The sequence below is a fragment of the Desmodus rotundus genome, chromosome 4 (genome assembly GCF_022682495.2).
Source record: "Desmodus rotundus isolate HL8 chromosome 4, HLdesRot8A.1, whole genome shotgun sequence".
NCBI lineage: Eukaryota > Metazoa > Chordata > Mammalia > Chiroptera > Phyllostomidae > Desmodus > Desmodus rotundus.
Genome location: NC_071390.1, coordinates 438,061 through 459,883, shown reverse-complemented (window position 1 = coordinate 459,883; position 21,823 = coordinate 438,061). Strand labels below are relative to the sequence as shown.

General features: G+C 65.0%; 1 protein-coding gene across 7 annotated transcripts in view; it reads right to left on the bottom strand.

Annotated features, from left to right (window-relative positions):
- Nucleotides 1–21,404, bottom strand: part of CFAP46 (cilia and flagella associated protein 46) — a 57,906-nt gene extending 36,502 nt beyond the window's left edge. For 5 of the 7 annotated variants that reach the window (XM_053923193.1, XM_053923194.1, XM_053923195.1 and 2 more), the window contains exons 1-22: nucleotides 21,352–21,404; nucleotides 20,970–21,094; nucleotides 20,670–20,801; nucleotides 20,214–20,278; nucleotides 18,218–18,382; nucleotides 17,768–17,891; nucleotides 17,257–17,351; nucleotides 16,631–16,741; nucleotides 14,902–15,001; nucleotides 12,986–13,084; nucleotides 11,801–11,991; nucleotides 9,368–9,596; nucleotides 9,163–9,283; nucleotides 7,639–7,762; nucleotides 6,895–7,025; nucleotides 6,012–6,139; nucleotides 5,660–5,793; nucleotides 4,506–4,718; nucleotides 3,205–3,370; nucleotides 2,344–2,493; nucleotides 1,476–1,583; nucleotides 1,020–1,186 (exon numbers count right to left, since the gene is read on the bottom strand). In XM_053923193.1, the coding sequence (XP_053779168.1) occupies nucleotides 1,020–1,186; nucleotides 1,476–1,583; nucleotides 2,344–2,493; nucleotides 3,205–3,370; nucleotides 4,506–4,718; nucleotides 5,660–5,793; nucleotides 6,012–6,139; nucleotides 6,895–7,025; nucleotides 7,639–7,762; nucleotides 9,163–9,283; nucleotides 9,368–9,596; nucleotides 11,801–11,991; nucleotides 12,986–13,084; nucleotides 14,902–15,001; nucleotides 16,631–16,741; nucleotides 17,257–17,351; nucleotides 17,768–17,891; nucleotides 18,218–18,382; nucleotides 20,214–20,278; nucleotides 20,670–20,801; nucleotides 20,970–21,094; nucleotides 21,352–21,400 (2,927 nt within the window). In that variant the 5' untranslated portion in view covers nucleotides 21,401–21,404. Of the gene's footprint in view, nucleotides 1–1,019; nucleotides 1,187–1,475; nucleotides 1,584–2,343; nucleotides 2,494–3,204; nucleotides 3,371–4,505; nucleotides 4,719–5,659; nucleotides 5,794–6,011; nucleotides 6,140–6,894; nucleotides 7,026–7,638; nucleotides 7,763–9,162; nucleotides 9,284–9,367; nucleotides 9,597–11,800; nucleotides 11,992–12,985; nucleotides 13,085–14,901; nucleotides 15,002–16,630; nucleotides 16,742–17,256; nucleotides 17,352–17,767; nucleotides 17,892–18,217; nucleotides 18,383–20,213; nucleotides 20,279–20,669; nucleotides 20,802–20,969; nucleotides 21,095–21,351 lie in introns of those variants that run through there. The other 2 variants (XM_053923198.1, XM_053923199.1) reach the window with 2 other exon arrangements.
- Nucleotides 21,405–21,823: the final 419 nt, after the last annotated feature.

The following is a 21,823-nucleotide window of genomic DNA, read 5'->3' as shown; positions in this document are numbered from 1 at the left end:
GGAAGAATAAATGAGGTGATGTGTGCGCCTGTCTGTGCCCCAAGCACGTCCGAGGCCCCAGCCACAAGGATTGGTAAGGTCAACCTTCAGGAAATAGGTCCAGGCCCTGGCTGGTGTAGCTCAATGGACTGAGCAGGGGCTGCGAACCAAAGGGTTGCCAGTTCGATTCCCAGTCAGGGCACATGCCTGGGTTGTGGGCCAGGTCCCCAGTAGGGGGCGCATGAGAGGCAACCACACATTGGTGTTTCTCTCCCTCTCTTTCTCCCTCCCTTCCCTTCTCTCTAAAAATAAATAAATAAAATCTTTCTTAACACAAAGGAAATAGGTTCAGGAAGTTAGCTGAAGAGGAGAACCTCAAGGAAAACAACGTCTACTGCAGAAATATTTCTATTAGCAACAAGTTTTTAAAAGCCTCACCTTCGGAAATAGAGGAAAATCTCAGTACAAAATTACCCATCAGCTGAATGGCATCTGTGAGCCATGAGCAAACTGTCAGCAAAATGAAGCGCCCCCTGGCTGCCCTGGGCCGTCCGGGGGCCTCTGCCGCCTTCAGGCCGAGAAGGGCGGGGAGAGGACATAATTAAACCACCCTTTAATTACATTCTAATGTATTTAGGGCGCTTTGCTGCCTTCCCAAAATCACGCAGCTGTTGGCAAGGGCAGGGGATCCGTGAGCCCTCACCGCCTCTGTGCCCACCACGCTCACTGCTCGTGAGGTTCCGGTGGCCTCAGAACCCTGCTGAGCGCAGGTCTCCGGGGCCTGCGGGCGGTGCTGACCTGGCTGGCGGAGCTGGCAGGCAGAGGCTGCCTGGCACCCAGACGGGGCTGGGGGGGATGCACAGAGCTGAGTGGGGGCCTGGCCAGGGGCTGGTGCTCCCTCCCTGTAACCTCTGCTCGGGCCGCCTCTGTTCATGGCACGTGCCCCGCACACCGACCCGTGACTACGAGCGTTGTTGAGGGAGACAGGGAGGCAGGGACATCACCCGACGCAGAAGTCAGGAGCAGGGGAGGTGACTTACGGGCTGAACTGCCTCAGGCACCGAACGCCCATCACCATGGCCTTCTTCGAGCACGCCATGGTGGTCTCGTGGTCGCGGGCAGCGTAGGCGAAGTGGCTCAGGCGGGCCAGGGTCTGCAGCTCCACCAGGGGCTCCGCCCAGCTGCACGCAGAGGCCATCTTTACCAGCTGCACAAGGCGGAGGCAGGAGCTCAGTGCGGGGTGCCCGGTCCCCCTCCCCCAGCCCGCAGTGTTGGGCGCCGTCCGCTGGCGGCCATGGGCCAGCGAGTTACATCACCCCAGACAGACCTGGCTGGGAAAGGCCCTCCCCTTGGCGAACGCAGGAAGGCTGAGTGACCATGTCTCCACTCACAAACCTAGGCCCAGGCTCAGGGCGGGCTGCTGGGGGACAGGTGCCCTGGGCCCACACTGCCTCACCGCCCCCCACATGCTGAGCGGGATGTGTGGCTGCGCCCACCTGAGCCAGGGGCGGCACAGTGAAGTCCATGAGGCCCAGCCCATTGCAGGAGTACATCTCCAGGGCAACAAGGACTCTGGTCACGGAGCTGATGTCCTCGTTGGGGCTCTGGGGGACGGGGAGCAGAGAGTGTCCGTGAACCCGAGGGTCCCGGCGAGGGTCTGGGACACGGGGACTTGACTCCTGTGAAATGCCGGTGCCGTGGTGGTAGCCAGAGCCCTTTGCATAAACGTCTGTCTCCTGGTGACCTCGTGCCATCCAGCGGCAGGGGGCACAGCGGCCAGACCACTGGGCTGACCCAGCTACCGGCAGAGGGCAGGCACCAGCACGGCGGGACGGGCTCCACTGGGTCCGAGATCGGGCCCACTCAGACGTCCACCCCCGCTGCCTCTGGGGTCTCCCTTTCTGCCTGTCCTGGCAAGTCCTGGCTCCAGCCAGTGCCCATGGGGCTCTCCCGGTGTCTCCCTCTGTGGCCACACAGCCCTCTCCTCTCCCCACCAGGCCCCCACTTGCTCCCCCAGACAGCCCCCTCCCGAAGCCTTGTGGCCACAGCTCAGGGCCCGCTGGGACCCCTCTCTGGCCTGAGTGCCCCTTCACATAAGGCCACAGTGAGTGTCACTGAGGGTGGAGAGCAACCCCCCCCAGGGCCCAGCGGCTTGGTGGGTATTTAGAAGAGCATCCAGGGAGCTGGAGGAGGAGGGGACGCTGTGGCCTGGGCAGGGGGAGAGGCCGGCGCAGGGCCCTCCACGGGAACCCTTCATGGAGGGCGGCACCAGGCACAGGAGTGGCTTGGCCCCGCTGGGAGTTGCCCTGCTGGCTGACGGGCCCCAGGGGCGGGGACAGGCAGAGGCCGGTCCGCCAGCCGCACCTGCTCGTCCACGCCCAGCCGGGGCCCAATCTGCTGCTGCAGCAGCTGCTTGGCCTTCACCCAGGTGGCGATGAGCTGCTGCCGGGCCTCGGTGGGCACCGTGTCCTCGGGCACCGTCCCGTCGGTCAGGCTGAGGGCGTACTCGCAGACCTGGAACGGAGGAGTGCTCGTCCCGAAAACCAGATTCTGAACGGAGGGACCTGAGCCTGACCCAAGTCGCAGACCATAGCGGCCGGGCTCCTGACCAGACCACGGTGGCTGAACCGTGCACCAAGCCTGGGTCCGTCCTGGCGTGGGCCGGCACACCGATGGCGGAGATCTCGGCGTGTGGCCTGCCCCCCCCCATCCCGCACCCTCAGCCCTCAGCCTTGTGGCCCGGCAGCGCCCCCCCCGCGCTTCCTCTCTGAGGGCGCCGGCCCACCCTCCTTGCACGCAGGTCAGCTGCAGGGTCCGGCCAGCCCCTAAGCCACCAAGGGACTTGCTTTCTTCCACGTCCACTCCGAACTAGACACGGGCGGTGGGTCGTCAAACGCTTCCCAGCCTCCCCGAGACCACGGCTTCCCCCCTCTTCACGGATGCCCACAGCGAAGTCCGCATCCGCTGGGAAGCGCCCCTCGCGGGCTCACAGCCCCCCACACACACACCACCGGTGTGAGGTCGTGTCTGTGAGGGCTGCCCTCCCCTCGCCCTGCGGGATGCCCACTCCCCGACACGGCTTTCGGATGGATACGCATCCGCCTCCTCGCCCAGCGCCCTCTTCCCAGAGGTTGGACCCGCTGCCCGTTTCACCCCCGCTGCCATCCGCACCCCGAGGCCATGACTGTGGCGAGGGGCCCCCCTCACACACCCGGCAGGCTGTACCTCCACGGCGCTTCTGACTTCAGAGGTGGCTCCAGGGTCCAGGGGGCTGTGAAACGCGTTTGACCGTATGGGTCTTTTGGATTTCTCGGGCGTCTGGGTTGGGATCCAGCTGCTGATGAGGCCTCGAGCCAGAGCGTTGCAGAGTGCTACCAGCATGACGGGGTCGCTGGAACACGGGGCATCAGCGGGTGAGGTGCAGGCGTCCTCTGGGATCGAGTGGACGGGCGGCCAGCCACCACTCCGCACCGTCTGCGGGCGCCCCTCCCAGGTGTTGGGGGCGGGCCCTGGCTGAGACGAGCCTGCTGGGCTGAGGCTCTGTCCCCGCCCCAGGGGACTTCACACTGAGAGGGCAAAGCTGGCCACACGGGCTGGACAGAAAGGCCCACCTGGCCACGGTGCCCTGCCAGGGCGTCCAGTGGGCCCTGGGCCATGGCCTGAGGATTTCCATCCGTTACCCGAGCGAAGGCAACAGCCAGAAGCTTCCTGTTTCTCACCAGCAACGTTGTGGCGCTAGAGCCTTTGAAAGGGTCACCAATGGCCCCCATGTGCGGAGGCTCAGGGACTAGCTGGCCCTTTACAGCAGCACCAGGCAGGGCGGCGGCCGTGAGGAGGGCCCGTGTCCCTGCAGCCCCTCCAGGCACGACGTCAGAGGCCGAGGCGCCAGCCCCGTGCCCACAGCAGAGGGGACGGCCACCCTCTTTGTTATCCCTGACTTGAAAAATTGCCCCGTCACATGTCGCTACACTCCAAGTCATTCTTGAATTTCTGCTTTAGCATCTCATGAAAATATTTAAATCTAACCGTTCAGACTAAAGGCCAAACTCAGAAAACACGGGGAGAGTTTTAAGGTCCCGTCCTACTTAGATGACACTGTGAGCAACCTGACGTTGTCACATTCCCAGTGTCAGCGGGTGGGGGCGCTGGTCTCTCACAAGGTCCCATCTGGGTGAGAAGACACACGGACGGGTTTCCGACACCCACCCCAAACCCCAGTGACAGCGTCACTTCCCTCCCCCGAGCCCCTCCCACCATCGTCCCGTCCGCAACAGGGCCGGGCCAGGCTCAGCTCCCACACTGGGCTCATCGGCCCCCACACGCTGCCCGAGGCTCAGAGCGGGGGGTGCCTGGCTCAGGGTGAGCCGCTGGTGAGCCGCCCTCCCTGTGTCCCCCAGGCTCCTCCTCCACCCATCACCTCCAGGCACAGGTGACGGCAGTCCCACCCCTCCCTGGAGGGACAGCACCACAGACGGGGACCCAGTGGGGACCCAGTGCAACCCCACCACTCCAGCGCCGGGACCCACCCGTTGTGGCCGGTGGCCTGGACGATGCTCAGCAGGCGGTACAAGGTGTCCACCAGCTCCTTCTGACGCCCGGCTGTGATGAGATGGTGGTTGTGGTTCAGGACGTAGGCCACCGCATTCTGCACGATCCAGGCCTCCTGCACCTCCTGCCCGATCTCGGCCGAGCGCAGCCAGTTGCTCATAGCGTACTGTGACAGGCTCTCCACCCAGGTCCTGCGGGGCGTACCGGCCAGCTCTCCCCGGACTCCAGGCCTTTCCCAGCCGGCAACACCGGCCTGGAGTCTGCCTGGGGCTGGGCACTACTGTCCCTCCTCAAGGACCCAGGCCTGCCCAGCTCCCCTGTCTTCCCTGGGGACATCCTCCGTCACAGGTGCAGACCAGAGCCTCTTGCTCTGTCCCTGGTCTGCAACCCTCCCAGGCCCCCGGGTTTGAGGACACAGTCCTGACCAGAAGCCAGCCTGGCTGCCCGTCCCCTCTGTGGCCACCCGCACACACAGGCCACTCCGCAGGGGGTGATCGGGTCCCACTCTGCCACACACAGGCCACTCCGCAGAGGGCGATCGGGTCCCACTCTGCCCTGTGCGTGAGGGACAGCTGTCTGTCTGGGCACGGGACATGGAAGAGCTCTTCTGTGAAGCTCCAGGCAGCACCCCGGCGTGGCAGCCCCGCGTGGCGAGGCTGGCCAGAGCCCTCCACGCTCCAGGGCCTGGGGCAGGGAGAGGCCGCAGACTGAGAGAAAGGGACGGACGGAAAAGTGGGCCCTCCCCATGTTCGGTGGGTGAGGACAGCTCCGGTGGGCTCAGCTCCCAGCAGGCGACAATGCAGACACTCAGCCCCTGACTCTCGAAAACGCTGAACGTCAGGTTTAGAAAGGACGCGGCCCTTGTGACTGACACATGCGTCCAGTCTCCTGGACGGTCCGCAGGAGACACCTCGCCACTCTCTCAGGGAGCTGTCCAGGCGTGCCCCCCACACACCTGGACAGGGTGGCCTTTCCTCCGAGCGAACTGAAGAGCTGCCCCTTCCTGCGTTCCCACCAGACACAGCCCCCTAACACCTCACGTTTCCCGGTGACGAAGGAGGTCGGAATGAGCAAGCCAGTCCTCGAGAGGGACACCAGCCACCTCCCACGGACAAGCAGAGCCACCGCATACCTGTACGTGACCCACTCTGAGTTGTCCTCGGGAGACTCGAGCGTGTAGCCGGCCGCGTGCTGGCTCAGGTCCTCGGGGGGGTTGGGACGGTCATTGAGCTCCACACCTTCCGACCGCAGGAAGTGAACGGTGGCCTGCACAGCCAGGGCCGGCGCAGAGGTCACGAGGGCAGGCCCCAGCGCCAGGCACGGCTCAGAGACTATTTCTAAGGCAAATTTCTATTGGCACACATCACATTTTGATTTCTCCTTTTCCCCCAGAAAACCTCCCGGGCACCCACAGCCCCCGCGGAGGACTGAGGGGCTGCTCGAGGGGACCCGTGCCCGCGAGCCCACCTACACCCTGGACGCACCTCGGCGTTGATGAAGCCCACCTCCGCGAACTTCCGCAGCAGGGTGGGCGACCCCGGCGCCCGCAGCAGACCCTGAGACTGGACCCTGGAGTCGTACCCCGAGCTGTCCCCGCCCCGCCTCCTCCTTCCTGGGGACAGCGGTGCTTCAGACTCAGGCACAGATGACAAGGCAGGGCTGGGCCCCCCTCCCACCCCCCGCCGGAGCCCCGCCCCTGCCCCAGGACCTCGGGAGTCTCTGAGGGGTGGGCGCTGTGCCCGGGGGCGTGGGCAGGTGTCCCTGTCCCAAGCTGATGTTCCCGACAGTGTGCTCCCAGTGCCACACTGACTTCTCACACCTCTCACTAGTCCCTGTGTCCCCACTGCTGACAGGCCAGGGCTCCTCCAGGGGCCTGCGCCCTGGACGGCCCCCAGACCGGGTGCTGACCTGCAGAGCCAGCCCCTGCCCCTCTTGAGAGCCACACCTGCACGCAGGCTGCTCCACACTCAACAACCCTCACCCGCACCTCGGCCTCTGCCCTCTGCCTTCTGCCTGCAGGCTCCCACCACCATGGCCCCAGTACTCTCATTCAAAACAGATCCTTTCCCTTTTCTCAGCCCCCTGACGACCCCCAAGGGCCTGGGAAGGCCAAACAAGATAACGGCACGGGGTGCCAGACACAGGGGACAGCCTTGGTCGGCAGTGATGGCAGCCAGGGGTGGCCCTGTGGTCACCGTCGGCCACCACGATAGGTCTCAGCAGCCAGCAGCCAGCGTCTGTAAAACGCTGTGTGCTCGAAGGCCCACCGGACCCACTTCCCCACACAGGGACCCCCCACTCCCTCCCGGACCAAACGCCAGGCCCCCCTGGCCCTGGCGGCCCCCACGGGAAGGGCCTCACACAGACCTCTCTTCAGCCGCGACAGCCTCTTCGCCTTGCTGCTGTCGTACAGGAGGCAGAATCGGCAGGCTGCCCGGCAGACATCCCACACGCCTTGCTTCCGGGCGACTTTGGCAAGCTCAGCCCAGATCTGCACTCTGCTCACCAAGGACCCAGACGGGAGCCCGTGAACTTGGACGTGGCCGGTAGAGCCAGGACCCAATCAAACAGCAGCTCGTGAGAAACAGGACATGGCGGGTCTGCCACTTGGGGGTCGCAAAGAGTGGCCACGAGACAACCGATGCATGCTTGCAGCCAGGGACTGGAGGCAGCAGGGTGACCCTCACAGGGTGAGGCTGCCCCCAGGGTCAGGGGTGAGAGGGCAGGGCCAGCTGTCTGGTCCCTGTCACTGTGCCAGCCGAGAAGTGCCCACCTGCATTCTTCCCCTGGGACAGGCCTCCCTTCGTCCCAAAATGAGCAGCTTCAGCCGTTGTCCTGACCCCACACAGGGCCGGGCGCAGGGCGTCCGCAGAGCCCCCAACCCCCAGGCGGGGCTGCCTGTCCCAGGGGCAGTGGCAGAGGGCGCCTTCCAGGCCCCCACCTGAAGCTGTGTGCCTCCTGCCGCCGGCCTCCAGGACCCCACGTGGGACCCAGGGTGGGGGCACCTCGGCCACCGGAGGAGGTCCCTGTCTGGTCCCCCACCCCCACCACGCTCTTGGGTGTGGACTTGGCCACATGCGCTGGCCCCTGCTCCTCCAGGTCCCCGCTCACCTCTCCTTGTCATTCTCGCCCCCCAAACGCCGCAGGTGCCCAGCGGCTTTCTCCACACTGACGGCGTGGTGCCGGGCCCTGGCAAAGAGTGGGGTGAACCGGCTCCTGCTCTTCCCGGTGGAAACTGAGGACACGGGGGATGCAAACGAGGCCGACGTCACGCAAGGGGCCCGTGACGTGGAGGGGCCGCACCGCCCTCCATCCAGGGGCCGTCGGTGTCAAAGGGTGCAGCCACATGGCACGGCAACCCCAGGGCACGGGGCTCGCACAGGGCGGAGGGGGCTCCTCCCTGGGGCATGGGGGCTGTGGGTGGGACACTGCCAGGCCCCTGGCACGGCGTGGTGCAGGGTCAACCCGGTCACCCTGCTGCTCTGCCCCGTGGTGGCACTGCCCCATCTTCCACCCACTGAAGCCCCCAAGGTGGCTGGCCCTCAGGCTGGCCCCTGCCACCCCCATCGGGAGGCCAGGTGTTGATCGGCCTGGTGTTGGAGGCTGCTCCTCCTGGCACAGAAGAGAGAACTCTGAGTACTCAGTGTCTCCCCGGCTCCTGAGGGCCGCCCAGCACAGCAGCCCTGAGGACGCCGTCAGCCTGGGCCTGTGAGGCGCTCACTGTCCGTGGCAGCCGGTGGGCATGCTGCCACCAGGCTGGCCTCAGCACAGAGCACCCTTCGCCCTCAGGAACCAGCGCACCACACCCAGTGACGCCCCGCCTGCCAGGCTCTGACGCCGCCTCCCTGGGCTCCCAGCGGTGTGCACTGCACGAGAGGCCCCAAGAGGCGCCGAGAGGCGCCCAGGGGTGCCCTGCTGAGGCTGCAGAGGACACACGGGGGCACGAGGCGTCACACCCCAGAGCTGCCCCTCCGGCCGCTGGGTGTGGCCCCATCCCATCCTGCACCTCCCTCGCCAAGGATCCTGATGTGGGCAGCTGAGGACCCCAGGGCTCTTGCCTTAGTGGCAAACGGGGTCACATCGGCTGAGGGCCACTGGCCAGAGGCAGAGCAAAGCAGATGCCGGGGGCGGGGCCGGGGGAGGGGCCAAAGGGAGGGCAGAGCAGCCCAGCCGGTCCCATGCCATGGGTGCCCAAAGTCCTCATGAGGCCTCACCCCGGCCTCTGAGTGTGACCCGACTTTGAGATGGGGTCTTCACCAGGTGATGGAGAGACAGTGCGGGCATAAAGGTGGGCCCTGGCCGTCATGGCCGGTGCCTGTAAACTCGAACCCGGACACAGAGGCGGGCGTGGGGGGAGAGAGCAGTGTCAGCATGCAGCCAAGGGGAGAGGCCCCCCGGCCCCCAGACCAAGCCTGGAGCTTGTGTGCCAGCTGCCCTCGGGGCATCCTGTGGTGGCTGCCGAGTGGAGAGCCAGCCTCCAGGGGCCACAGACCATGTCAGGGCTGCTGGGCGGAGGTCAAGGGCAGCCGCATTGTGACCTTCCCAGGGGCCCAGCGCAGTCCCCGTGGAGGGCAGGACAGGGCTCTGCCCCACAGCAGCAGGGGACGCGGTGCCCAGGAGGGAGGCAGCACCCACCCCTGGCCTCGTTCTCGCTGTCCAGCACGATCTGGAAGGCGTCGGGGGCCAGTGCCAGCCCCGCATTCACCAGGAGGGCCCGCTTCTTCCTCACGCTGTCTCTGGGGATGGCTTTCTTGGCCTGCGAGAGGGAGAGAGGGTGTGGGCCCGGTCTTCTCAGGCGCTGAAGAGGCGCCGGGGGGCTCCGGGGGCTCCAAGGTGGCACCTGCTCGATGGCCATGGTGGCCTTGTCCTCAGCGCGCTCGGGGTTCTGGTACAGCATGGAGCAGAGGTGCAGCCGGTTGAAGGCCATGCGCAGCCGCTCCTGGTACAGGCCCTGGCTGTCCAGCCGCATGGCCTTCATCAGGTGCTCCATGGCGGGCTCCAGCCGGTCCTCGTCCTCCTCGACGTGTGCCAGCTCCATGTGCGCTTGGCAGCGGAGCAGGACCATGAGGCTGGGGGCGCCGCACAGCACAGCGTCACGGGCCGGGCGGGCCGGCTGCCTGGGAGACCGTCCGTGGCCCTGGCGCCCCACCCTGCCCCGCCTCGAGGACTCACACAAGGGATGGGGCAGGGGGTGCTGCAGGCCACAGGAGGCCTGGGCCCCACCGACTGAGAAGCAGCAGCTCAGCACCCTGGGGTCCCTGCCAGGGGAGCTGCCGGGGGTGGGGGGGAGCACGCTGGGGCCCTCCTCTCCGATCACTGGCGCCGTCACCCCACACTGCCTGGACAGCGGGGCTCAGCAATGCCAGCGAGCTGTCGTGTGCGGCTCCCTGCTCCCTGCTGTCTCCGCAAACACCTGAGGCCCCCACACCTGCCCTCCACCGCCATCCCGCCCCGAGGGCCTGTGCTTACCTGACGTTTGCTCCTTCCTCTGCAGCCTGTGCTGCAGCCACCCGCCTGAGGCCCCCCCCCTCAGTCTGGGCCCAGGTCCTGGGGCCCCGCCGCTGGCAGCCCACCCTCCTGGGCTACCCTCCATGCCTCCCCTTCTCTGCCCGCAGCCCAGGTGCCTGTTTCCCAGCCTCCCTCTCGTTTATTTCTCTCTGCAAGTGGAGCCCACACATCTGCTCCCCCCACAGGGCCGAGTCGCGTGTCTGCAGGGGTCGTCCTGCAGCACCCCATGCTGTGACACCCCCTGCAGGGGACAAAACAGACACCCGGGGACACCATCATGGGAGCCACTGCCCGGGGCCCCCAGCAGGACGGTGCTTCCTGGGCCATCCCCAGCCTGTCCCTGCTCTCTGACACCTGCTCTAACAGGCCCAGTGGCACCTGGCATCGCCCAGCCCGCCACAGCCCGGGAACCCTCCTGACGGAGCCCCTTCTCAGCTGGCGGGGACCCACGTCCTCCTCCCGAGGCCCTGCCTGCTTCTTCTCAGCTTCCTCCCTCCCTGAAGCCCTAGTGGCCCCCAGGCTCTCCCTGCAGGGCCCCCACCTCACAGCCTGCTGCCTCCCACAGGGCAGCTCCCAGCCTCTCCAGCCAGGGACACCAGGGAGCAGTATGAGTCCCCAACACTCTCAGCCCCCACCCACCCTCCCCAGCTTCCTCCTTCTGGCCCCCTGACGCTCAGCTTGCTCCTGCCCCTCCACTCTGTCACCTCTTGCCTTTGCCCACAGGCCGTTCTCAGTGGTAGCAGAGCCATCACTGGACACCTGAAGCCCCCTCCTCTGCCCCGGCTCTCGGATACCCATCCCTCACTCAGGAGCTCACGCGGCCCCGAGGCCCGGACAGGCTCTGGATCCAGCCATCTGCAGGGCTCTGCTCCTAGGCCTTCTCCCACCCCCGTGCCCCTTGCCCCGCGCCCCCCTGGCCACTGGTCTCTGATGAGGTCTCTCAGTAGCTCACACAGGGACTACCTACCACAAGCTGCATCCCCCAAGGTCCCATCCCCACCTCCTGCTATGAGGGGCTTCTTAGCACTTAGCTCAGCTGGCATATTAACATGTGGTGACCCTGGGTGCAGGAGTAGCTTGTAGGTGTAGGTGACCTAAGTGTAGGTAGAGATGTCGGTGTAGGTGTAGGTGCGTTTAGGTGTAGACGGAGTGTAGGTGCCGACACAGGTGCAGGTGCAGATGTGCAGGGATGTGAATTGTCCACCCCCCTGGACCATACAGCCCTGGGGCCCAGCGCCGGGCCTGGCCCGAGGCTGACCTTCCACCCCAAGGATAGAGGCACGTGGTCCTGAGCATCATGCTGCCTGGGGAGCCCAGTGCCCACCCTGACCGGTGAGTACGCTGGACCCCAAGTGAGAGCACGCTGGCTCACAGCCAACCCTGGGCCACATTGGGCCGTAGCAGGTCCCTCCTTTGGAGCTCGTGGGGCACAGGGGACGCTGTGCTGGACCGGACTTTCGAGGTCTGAGCTGAATCTGGTCATCTGTCTGTTCCCAGGGCTCGTGAGCCCAGTCTGGCCCTCGGTTGGCGTGAGCAGGTGGTGAGGGCAGCCTGGCCCTGGGCAGGGCCAACTGACGGCCTTGCCCCACCCCACCCCACCCCACCCCCGCAGCCACCCGCCTGAAGGCAGCACTCTGTCCTGCTCGAGCACTTCCAGGGGCAACGAGCTGGATCTCACCTCATCCCTGGTGTGAAGGCTTCTGCCCTCCCCGCCCACGTGTCCCCTTCCTGAGCGGACAGCCCAGGACACAGACGCACGAGCTACCTGTCCACCTTCTCCAGGGTCTCCACGATCCTGGTCAGCGGCTTCCGCAGGTGGAGCCGCAGGTTGTGCTGCAGGAGAGGGAGACACAGGTTCCACTGCGTGGTGCACACCACATGGATGACTTGAGGGTCGCCCAGGCCAATGGCTCGCTGCAGTGTGACGTCCAGTCTCTGTATGACACTCAGCTGTGTCTGCACAGGAGACAGTGACCAGTGTGGGAGCTTGGAAGGCGAGTGCCCGTCACCTGCCTCCGGTGGAGCCCGAGCCCGGGACGCTGGAGGGCCACGCCCCGGGACAGAGTGCCTGGAGTCTTGAAAGGGCTGCCCGCCTCAGAGGTGCTTCCGCCCACATTCATGGGTGGCCCTCCTGTGGCGGATTCCGGTCTGCTGGCCTCTTGGTCTCGCACATTTACTGGGGCTCACGCCCATGGCGTGTGTTACCCGAAGACCACGGCCTGCGGTCTGTGCCGCCCACGCCCTGCCCGGTAGACAGGACCGGCCGCAGCATTCCAGGACCTGGGGGACAGGCTTCCCCACCCCACCCTTCCCCCAGGCCCTCAGGGCTCCCCTCATGCTGCTCCTGAGCCAGAGGGGCCAGGCTGGCTCAGGATTTCGGACCCCACGCCCCCTGCCAGGGTGAGTCTTCAAAGCTCACAAGGCAAACAACCCCGCCCCTGCCCTTTGCGATGATCGAACCACATCCCTGGAACCATCGGGTCTCTAGGCCCAAGGAGGCTGATGGCCCCACTCTAGGGCAGGGGGTGACCTTTGTCTTCCTGGACAGGAGTCAGGATGGGGACGTGATGACCTTCACCAAGGGCAAGTGTTTCAGTGTGGGTGACAGGTAGGGCGGCAGCTCCACACGGGCCTCACTCAGGAGGGCCCAGCCCGGGGAGAGTCCTACCCCAGCCCCACAGCCACCAGGCCCAGGGGGCCCCAGGAGCCACAGGCGGCCGTGAGCACAGCTGTGGGGACAGGTGGCTAAGGTGCCGCTCTGGACCCCGCCCTTCCTGCCAGAGAAGCCGAGTTCACGACTGGCACACGGGGGCCAGCAGCAGAACCAGCAGGGGCCGGCAGGGAGCCCCGCCACGCACCCAGCGCCCGCAGACGTGGCCCAGACTCCGCTCTCCAGCCCGCAGGAGTACCGCAGGTGGCCGGTGTCCCACGAGTCCTGCTCAGGCTTTACCTCCACAGCCGCTCGGGTGTAGCTTTTAATTTTATTCTCCAGTCTCAGCGCTTCCAACTCGCACTCCAGGCACTCGATCTCAATGAGTTTCCCAGGGTCCTGCAGAGCCCAGACAGGGAGACTGGCACGGAGCCACCGCGCACGCGGCCACAGCAGAGGCCGTTCTACATGACAACCCAGCGCGCCAGGCGGAAATCCAGCAAATACCAGCCCTCACAGAAAACCACACTTAAAACTTCACGTTTCCAAAGCGAGCAGGTTTGAGAAATCTGAGAAGAGTGTTTCATCTCCGTAACGGAGAGGAAAGTACAGTTCATGTCACGGACACTGGATCTTACAGGAAACCATGTCCTGAGCGCTGGCCCTGGGCGACCTGCTCCCTTCAGGGCAGGGTGAGGGCCCGCGGGGCGGTGGGTAGGGGGCAGTCCGGGCAGCTTCACTGTGTGCAAGCCTGCGGCAGTGTTTTCCAGAGGGCACTGTGCACCCCCTCACCCCGCCCCGGGCACCTGAGTCCGTTTCCCCACCTGCCATAGTCCAGTAAGAGTGTCTCTGTCCGGTGCCTGGCACAGGGCCCTTGATACCCCGTGCATCCTGAGGCGACTCTGGCCGGGGTCCTGGCTAGCTCCCAGAGGGGCTGGTGCCCAGGAGGAGACGGCTGTGGTCAGAGGCTGGCGCCTTTCCGCCTGGACGGTGCTCCCCCAGAGGACGGTGGTCCCCCGGAGGGAGGGCGTCTCAGCAGAAATGCCAGCAGCAGGCACACGGGAGGGCAGCGCCCTGACGCCCCTGGACAGCGCCAAGCTCCGCGCCCTCCCAGACCCCAGCGGCAGACGGCCCCACCCGGCTCTCCGTCCACGTCCTTTGTGATGCAATGAACCAGCAAAGGGGCCTCTCCGAATGCTGGGCGCTGCTCTAGCGAGTGAACCGGACCTGAGGAGGGGTCGTGGGAACCCCCACTTGATGCCTCACCAGGCAGAAGCTGGGCAGCCTGGGGGTGGACGGTGTGGATGCGGCGTCTGAGTGGGGGCGGTCCTGTGGGGGCCCGGCCTGTCGGGGAGACAGCATCCACACCGAGTTAAGCTGTAAGACAGCAGCTGGGGCTGCAGGGTTCTGGGGTGGACCAGAAGTGGTGCGTTCTGTGTGAAAACAGAGGCGAAGATGCACTGGGGAGGCCCCTGGGCCGCCCGGGTCCAGCAGCGAACATCGCGACTCCCGCCGGCCAGCGCCTGGGCTCTTCTGCATCCATCTGTGAGTGTCCATTCAGCAGGGATCAGCTCAGACCTTCTGCGCTGATCAGGCTGTGGGGTTTCCGAGTGCTTGGAGGTCTCGGTGTGCTCGGGGTATAGGCCGTTAACCAGAGAGATTTGAAACAACCTCTCGGCATCGGGCTTGTGTTTCCACTCTCTTCCCAGTCCCGCTCGAAGGGCGGGCTCTTCACCTTGACGGGCTTGACGGGCCGAAGCCGCCTGCTGGGGCGAGCCCCTGCCCGTGGGCGAGCCCGTCCACGCCCCTCACAGGAACCGCACAGCCCCGACACAGGCGCCCAACTGACTGTTGGGGAACGTGAACTGCCTGTGGAGGGTGGCATTGTGACGAGCGTTCACAAATCCCTGAGTGAGAACTGCCTGGTGCTGTGACGTCATGGCCGTGAACTTGGGGGGAAACCCCACGCGCCATGAGAGCTGTGCTCGCCGCAGCCCTCCAGGTTGTGCGCAATGAACACCAGGGTTTAAACGCCCAGGGACGGGGTGGGGAGGGTGCTGCGACCGCGGACACCGTCAAGTCCCAGGTGGCCCCTGCGGGTGACACGGGCCAGCGCCTCTGACGACGAGAGAAGGGGGAGGGTGGCGTGCGCACTCACCACCGCCTGGAAGGTGCAGCGGGCAGCTGCCGCGCACCCGCGGTCCCTGGGCACTTACTTTGCTGTCCATGTTCTTCAAATCTGAGATGCAGCTGGAGGAGACACCCTCACATTTCAAGGTCAAAGAAAGATGAGCCAGTTCAAAGAGCAAAAGGATTCTGAAAACAAAAGCAAAGTAGCACCTCGTTGGTGGGGCGCCGGGGAAATGCCCACGTGGCCGGACGCGCACCCGCCCTGGCAGGAAGTGAGAAGAGAAGAGAGCCCTGGCTCAGTGGCTCAGCTGGTGAAAGCGCCGACTCCGGAGCGCCGACCCCGCAGCCGAGGTTTTGGGTTCGATCCCTGGTCAGGGCACATGCAAGAATCAACTAGTGAATGCAGGGAGAGGTGCGACAGTGAGCCGATGTCTCTCTCTCTCTCAAATCAATAAAGAAGCAGTGTCTTTAGGAAAGACAGAACACGGTGGCTTCTCCTGTGCTGGCCACTGTCCCTTCCTGGCTAGGATGCGCAGGCTGTCACATGGAGAGGCCCGCTGGGCCGCCCAGCAATGCTGGATGCTGCCAGCAGCCACCCGCTCTGGGAGCTACGCCTGCCCCAGCCCAGCCCGCACACGCAGCTAGGCGACCAACAAGGAAGGTCTGCACCGCTCCGTGGGCCCCGCCCTGTCCCACAGCGACAGACAACACGGCCCACCCGGGCTTTCAGCACTGCCGCCGTGACACACCCGTGAGCCGGATGGCCTGAAACCACAGGAGGTTCTAGAGGCCAGGAGGCTGAAGTCGAGGGGTCGCAGGGCCCCGACCCTCTGAAGGTGCTGGGAGGAAATGCAGACATGTGGCTAGAGACCCTGGTGCCTCCCTCCTCACCAGGCCTCCTTCCCTGAGCGAGTCCCTGTGTCCCCTCTTCTGAGAGCGGAAGTCACCAGATCAGGGCCCACGCCACTGCAGCCTGGCCTCCCCTGACCTCAGCCACATCCGCAAAGACCTACTTTCACAGGGGTAGCGAGCGCTGGGACTCAGCTCCATCTTTTGGGGAAACACAGTTCAGCCCACGACACCCCAAATTAACGATCAAATGACAAACTGAAAAGATATCCAGAACCGTTGCTACAGGCAAACGGCCAAAATGCTCCCCATGACAGGAGCCAACAATCACCGGGAACCTAGAGGCCCGGAGCCGGAGCGGACGCTCAGGAGTCCTGGCGGGCCAAGTGCTGCACCCCAGACGGCCAGAGACAGCCGCCAGCGACCAGGTGTCGGTGCCCCGCCCTGTTCCTGGACAAGGGGACAGGCGCTGGGCTGGGAAGCCAGCCTGTCGCCTCTGCAGGGGTGACCCCAGCGAGGGGGGACGCTCAGACAGCGGCCTCTGGCTCCACCTCCCGCTCCCAGGACGTCCAACCAGGGCCGCCCCTCACCCTGAGTGGGCTCGGGGGAGTCAGACACCAGGACAGAACTGAGCGTGCGGTGGGCGGGGACAGGGTGGGCACGGTCGTCTTCCACCCGCAGAAACGGCGCAGAGCCGGCCAGACACGGGGGAGATCCTGCGAGAACACGAAAAGCACCACTGCCAGAGCTAAGTGTGACTTCGGATCACACCTGGCGGGAAGTTACGTGCCCCAAGGGCTCCCCACACAGCACCGACCAGGGAGAAGAGGGAAGACTAGCCGGAACCCTAAACTTCCCCGCGGCAGGCCCGCGGGGCGGGGGAGTTTCGGTGCTCTTCCCGTTCTCCAGGCCGGCAGACTTCGGCCGTGCCCGGCACCTGCGAGACTGGGAAGCCCAGACACTCACTTCTCCTCGGTGATCGAAGGGAAGCTCTGGTGGTTGTAGTAGCCCAGCTGTTTGTAGGCCCCCTTCAGGATTTTGTTCACATCTTCAGGTAAATCATTTCTGTCCAATTTTCTAGAATTAATGCAAACACTAAGCAACCAAACTGCCGCCAGGCTTCTTCAAATTATCCTAAAAAACTGTCCACGAAAGCTCTGCTTCCCACTGGACAGAGGTCTAGAAAGAACCCCTAACCCTCCCGCTCCCCAGCTCTCCCGCACGGCTTCCCTGATGCCTGGGCCTGGCCTTCTGCCTATGTCCCAGAAAAGGGACACACCCAGGACCCTGTGCACCAGCCCCTCTCCCAGACCAGCCACGCACACAGGGGCCACCGGGCGGGGTGCCAGGCCCTGCCCCCTGGCTGCCCAGGACCCAGGCCCCCTTGCCCACCGCGGCAGGTCTCCGCTCCCCCCGCCCCTCCAGTCCCTCCTGCGGGGCTACACCCACAAGCGACTCCAGTCTGGCTCCATTTCCTGGCCAACTCTCAGACTTCCCCTGGGGCAGGAGCCCTGCACTGGGGGTCCTGCAGCACCCCCCTCGCGGACAGAGTGGGGCGCGGGGAGCCCCCCGCTCTCCCCTCAGGCACTCACCCTTGTAGCAGGTTGATGTGGAAAGTGACGGACAGGCTGATGGAAGATCTCTTCTCCTCTCTCAGCTGAGGCTCGCTCATCAGTCCATGTCGCACCTGTCGTGAGGGGGGACGGGACAGCCACTCAGGCCTGAAGGGAGGACTGGGCCGCCATCCAGATCCGTGCGTAGCTGCTGCTTTGCAAGTGCTCCTCCTCCAGCGTGACTCCTGCAGCTAACTAGTGGCTTTCCATTGGCCATGCCTAGTGTCCAGCTTCCCCTACGTAGCACGCTTTCCTGCACACAGAGGGGGATGCCCTACGATGGGCCCCCACACACGCTGTCGCGGTAACCGCCGTCCCTTTGCGAGCCCCCCACTGTCTCTGAGCCGGTGCGGTCACAAAGGCTCTCCTTCCTCGTGTCTGCAGGGTTAGACCCTCAGCAGGTGGGCCTGGCCTGCTTTCCTGCAGCTTTCCGAATGACGACGCGGAACAAGACCCCTTCCCGGTCCCCACAGTTCACCGGCCTACCTACCATCACAGCAAACACCTGCCGGTACTGGTGCGGCGCGTGGGCCTTTATGAAGGGCGCGGCGGTGGCACAGAACGTGGCGGCCTCCTCCTTTTTCCCAGCTTGTAGGTAGCACTCCAGGAGCTCCCTGGGTAACACAGAAGCACAGACAGCAACCCTGGTGGGCAACACCACTTTCCATTACGAATGTCTCCAGAGCAGGCCACTGCACTTCTCCCGGCTTCCCGTTCCACAGACTCCTGACCCCAGGCGCATGGGCGGGCTCGGGGGGGACGCAAAGAGGCGCTGCTTGCAGTCTCGCCGGGCACTCGAGAAGGCGACGTTCCAGCTGCGGACAACTCGCCCAGAACCACCCTCTGGCTGCGCCTGCTGTGTGGGCGACCGCCCCCCGCGGGGAGGGCACGGGCTGGGGGGCCAAGGCGGCACAGGGGCGGGCGGGCCACCTCCACTCACAGCATCAGCTCTGCCTGCCAGTCCTTGTCCTCCTCCCAGGTCTGATTCAACGCACTCACGACTTGGGAGAGGCTGGGGATCAGGTGGTGGTGGTACCCAGGCTTGAGGAAGGGCCTCGCCATTTGCCAGTAGAGGACCGATGCATTGTAGACCAGGAAGTAGTACCTGCGGCACCAGGGAGGAGGGGTCTGCCACGGGGCCAGAGCACAGCCTGGCCCCCGCCCTCCCCCGGGAGGCACCCTGGAGGCCTCCATCCCCATCGGATGGCCGCAGCCCCCTCTGAGACGTAGGCCCACACTGCGTGAACAGACATGCACAGGCCTCCCGGGGGGCCTGCTCAGACAATGCCGCGCCTCCTGCTCAGTCCCGGCCACGGACTCCCGATGCCAGACTGGAGGTCTCCTCAATCATTCAGTCGCTCCACACAGTGACCAGCTCCCCATGAAAACACACCACTAGCAAGGCCTCCTTTGGCTCCCAAGGAATAGACAACAAGAGGCAAGAGCAAGGGGAACCAAGAAAGGCTTCCTGGAGGAGGTAGAATCCTGCCAAGACCTGAAAAGTGACCAGGAATCCGCCAGGAGGGCAGTGTGGAAAGAGGCTTGGGCAGGTGGACAAGGGAGGGCAGGGCCTTCCGGAGTAGGCTCTGTGCTCACACAGGAAGTGCACAAAAGGGAAGCAGGGGCAGGGATGGGGGGGACAGACTGACAGAAAACCAAAGGGGAGGGGGGAGGGGGTACTGGTGGAAAGGAGGGGAGGGGACTAGTCAAAGAGCACGCATGAATGACCCAGGGACCTGGACAGCGGTGTGGGGACTGACTGTGGGAGCGGGGGAGAGCTGGGCTGAGGAGAACAAAGGGGGAAAATTGGGACAGCTGTAATAGAATAACAATTAAAAAAGAATTTTAAACAGGAAATGCGAAGTGTCAGGGGTCAGGGCACCCCTAGGAAGCCAGGCTTCTTCCTGTGGGCCTCAGGGAGGCCAGGCGGAGCCCCAGGGGTGGATTCGCTCTCTAGCTGCGGGCACCTCCGACGGGCCCTGCCCTGTAGGGGCCTAGGGGCCTGGTGGTCTTCTCCGCTGGCCTTAGGTGGACGAGCAATGCCGATCACTGACCTCACCCGGGGAGGAGAAGGGCCCCGGACGCTGGCAGTAAGACAAGGCTGCTGGTTCCTCTGTGGGTTCACTGACAGGCCCGTTCCTCCTCTACCTGGCTGTGCCCAGGTCTATTTTAAAGGTGGTCCTGACAGCTCCCAAGGCTCCTGGCCCCCCACCGGGCATTGTGCAGGTGCCCCCAGACCCTGGTGTGCAGCAGTGACCAGGGCCGCCCCCTGATGACAACACCCATGGCCCCCGCTTTATGGCTGCAGGGCGTGGTTCCCTGTCAGCAGGTCCCTGCTGAGGGGGGGCCAGGGGCTGCACCCCCCACCCGTTGCAGGGGCTGGCCGCAGGAGGCCACGAATGGCAGCTAGTGCGACAGCGTGCGAGCGAACCCAGGATTTACGCTGCAATCGCCTTTCACGGCTGGGTCCTGTCCAGAGAGGCTGTGTGCAAGCTCACACGTCTCGGTGACGTCTGGTTCGGGTGAAGCGAGCATTAATTAGGCAGAAAACTGTGCTGGAGTCTCAGCCGCATCACCTCCACAAACAGGAGGCCTTGGCCCAGGTGGAGGCTGGGGAAGGACGAGCCAGTGGGGGAAGCACAGGGGGGAAACCGAGACGCTGAACCCCCAGAGGCCAGGGGACTGATGAAAAGAGGACCATGGAGGAAACTGGCAAAAGTCACCTGCAGGTCCCGGAAACCACTGGTCAGAGCAGAGGGTACAGCTATGGGGACGGTCCCTGCCGCCCAGCTCCACCTTAGAGACCCGAGTGACAGTGAAGCACATTAAAAACAGAGCAGGAACGACCCCTGCCGTCCGAGCAGAGAACCACTCGGTGGACTCCGGCCTAACCCCTTCACACAGGCCCAGTCGGGAAGGCCAGACCCACCACCCACCTGGGTTCTCCCTTGGCGAAGCTGATGGCCTTCATGTACTGAGTCACACAATTTTCAAACTCCTCCTGGAACATAGAGCACGAACAAGGAAGTCCAGGCCTCCACTGACTCCCGCCCTGCAAGTTCCCCTCTGGCTCAGGGGTGGCTGGTGGGGCCACGGCCATGGCACCAGGGGGCACAACGGGATGCGAGTCAGACTCCAGCGCTCAGGGAGAAAACCAACCGGAATCGTCCTCTCCAGAAAAACACTCTAAGATGTGTGCAGCCAGACACGATTTGGGAAGGAGGGCAAAATACCAACGGTTGGAACTCTGAGGAGCATGGAGGCCTCAGGCGTAAGCACAGGAGGGCAGACGCCTTCCCTTGGGTGGGTGCTGAAAGGGTGCCGGGGACGCCCCGGGGTCCACAGGAAGTGGGACGAAACCGCAGGAGATGGCTCAGGGGCCCGGCTCTCACCAGCTTGTCCGTGGACTTGGGGGCACACAGCTGGGCCCTGCACAGGTGCGCTCGGCCCAGGAACTGGGTGACCGGCCCCTTCACCTTGAAGTACATCTGGATGCAGTCCTCGCTCACCTCCGGCTGCCCCATCTGCGGGAGAAGGCCGCCAGGTCGCTGCCCCCTTCCCGTAAACACACCTTGGCGCGCCCCCGGGACCCACGGAAGACAGCGGGGGCCCAGCACTGTCTCTCGCGGGCACCTCCCCGGCTCCCCCGTAGCTTCCGGCAAAGCCCCAGCCCGGGACCCCGGGACCACCACCTTCAGGGCCTGCTCCGCGCATAGAACGAACAGTTCGGGGCTGAAGCTCTCGCTGGGGTCGAACTCGGACTTGCCCAGGTTAGCGGACTTGATCAGCTCGTAAGCCCTCTTTAGGGCGGCGACATCTGTTGGGACAGCCGGTGAGGACGGCCGGTGAGCACCGAGCAGCGGGGGACCGGGCGGACAGTCCAACGGGGGACCCGAGTCAGGCTGGCGGCCCCTGGGCTGCGCCCTCCCGCGGCCGCACCGACGGGTCGCCTCCCGCGACCGGACGCTCCCGCCAAGCCCCCCGCCCCGGGGGCACGAAGGGCAGCCGCCGGCCTCCGCCCCGGCCCAACACGCCGCGGATCTGGCGGGGTCTCCGCGCCCCGGCCACGCCCACCCTGCTGGCTCTCGGCGCGGGTCAGCTCCTGCGTGATGACCAGGTCCATGGCGCCGCTGCCCAACCGCTGGTCCCTCCAGCTCCCGGGCGGTTGCCTAGCGACAAGGGACGCGGACCGGCCCTACGAGTCGGCAGCGGAGCCACACTTGCGCCAAAGCGAAGTCCCCCTAGCCCGCCCAGCGCCCGCGGTCTCTGCAAATCTGCGGAGGTGTCCCGGTCCCCCAGAGCCCTGGCAGGGGGCAGCCGGCGGCTCTGACGGGTGAAGGAACGAAGCGCTGACCTGGCATCGGCCTCACTCTTACACCGGGGTACAACAGGTTAAACAGAAAACAAAAGGAGACCAAGAAATCCCCAGAGAAGGCAGATAACCATAAAAATTCTTGGTCTGGGGATGGGCATGCGTGACACAAAGCCCAGAGGCTGTAAAAGAAAGATTGACGGCAACCCCTGAAAACTCTCTGGCTGGCTGGGG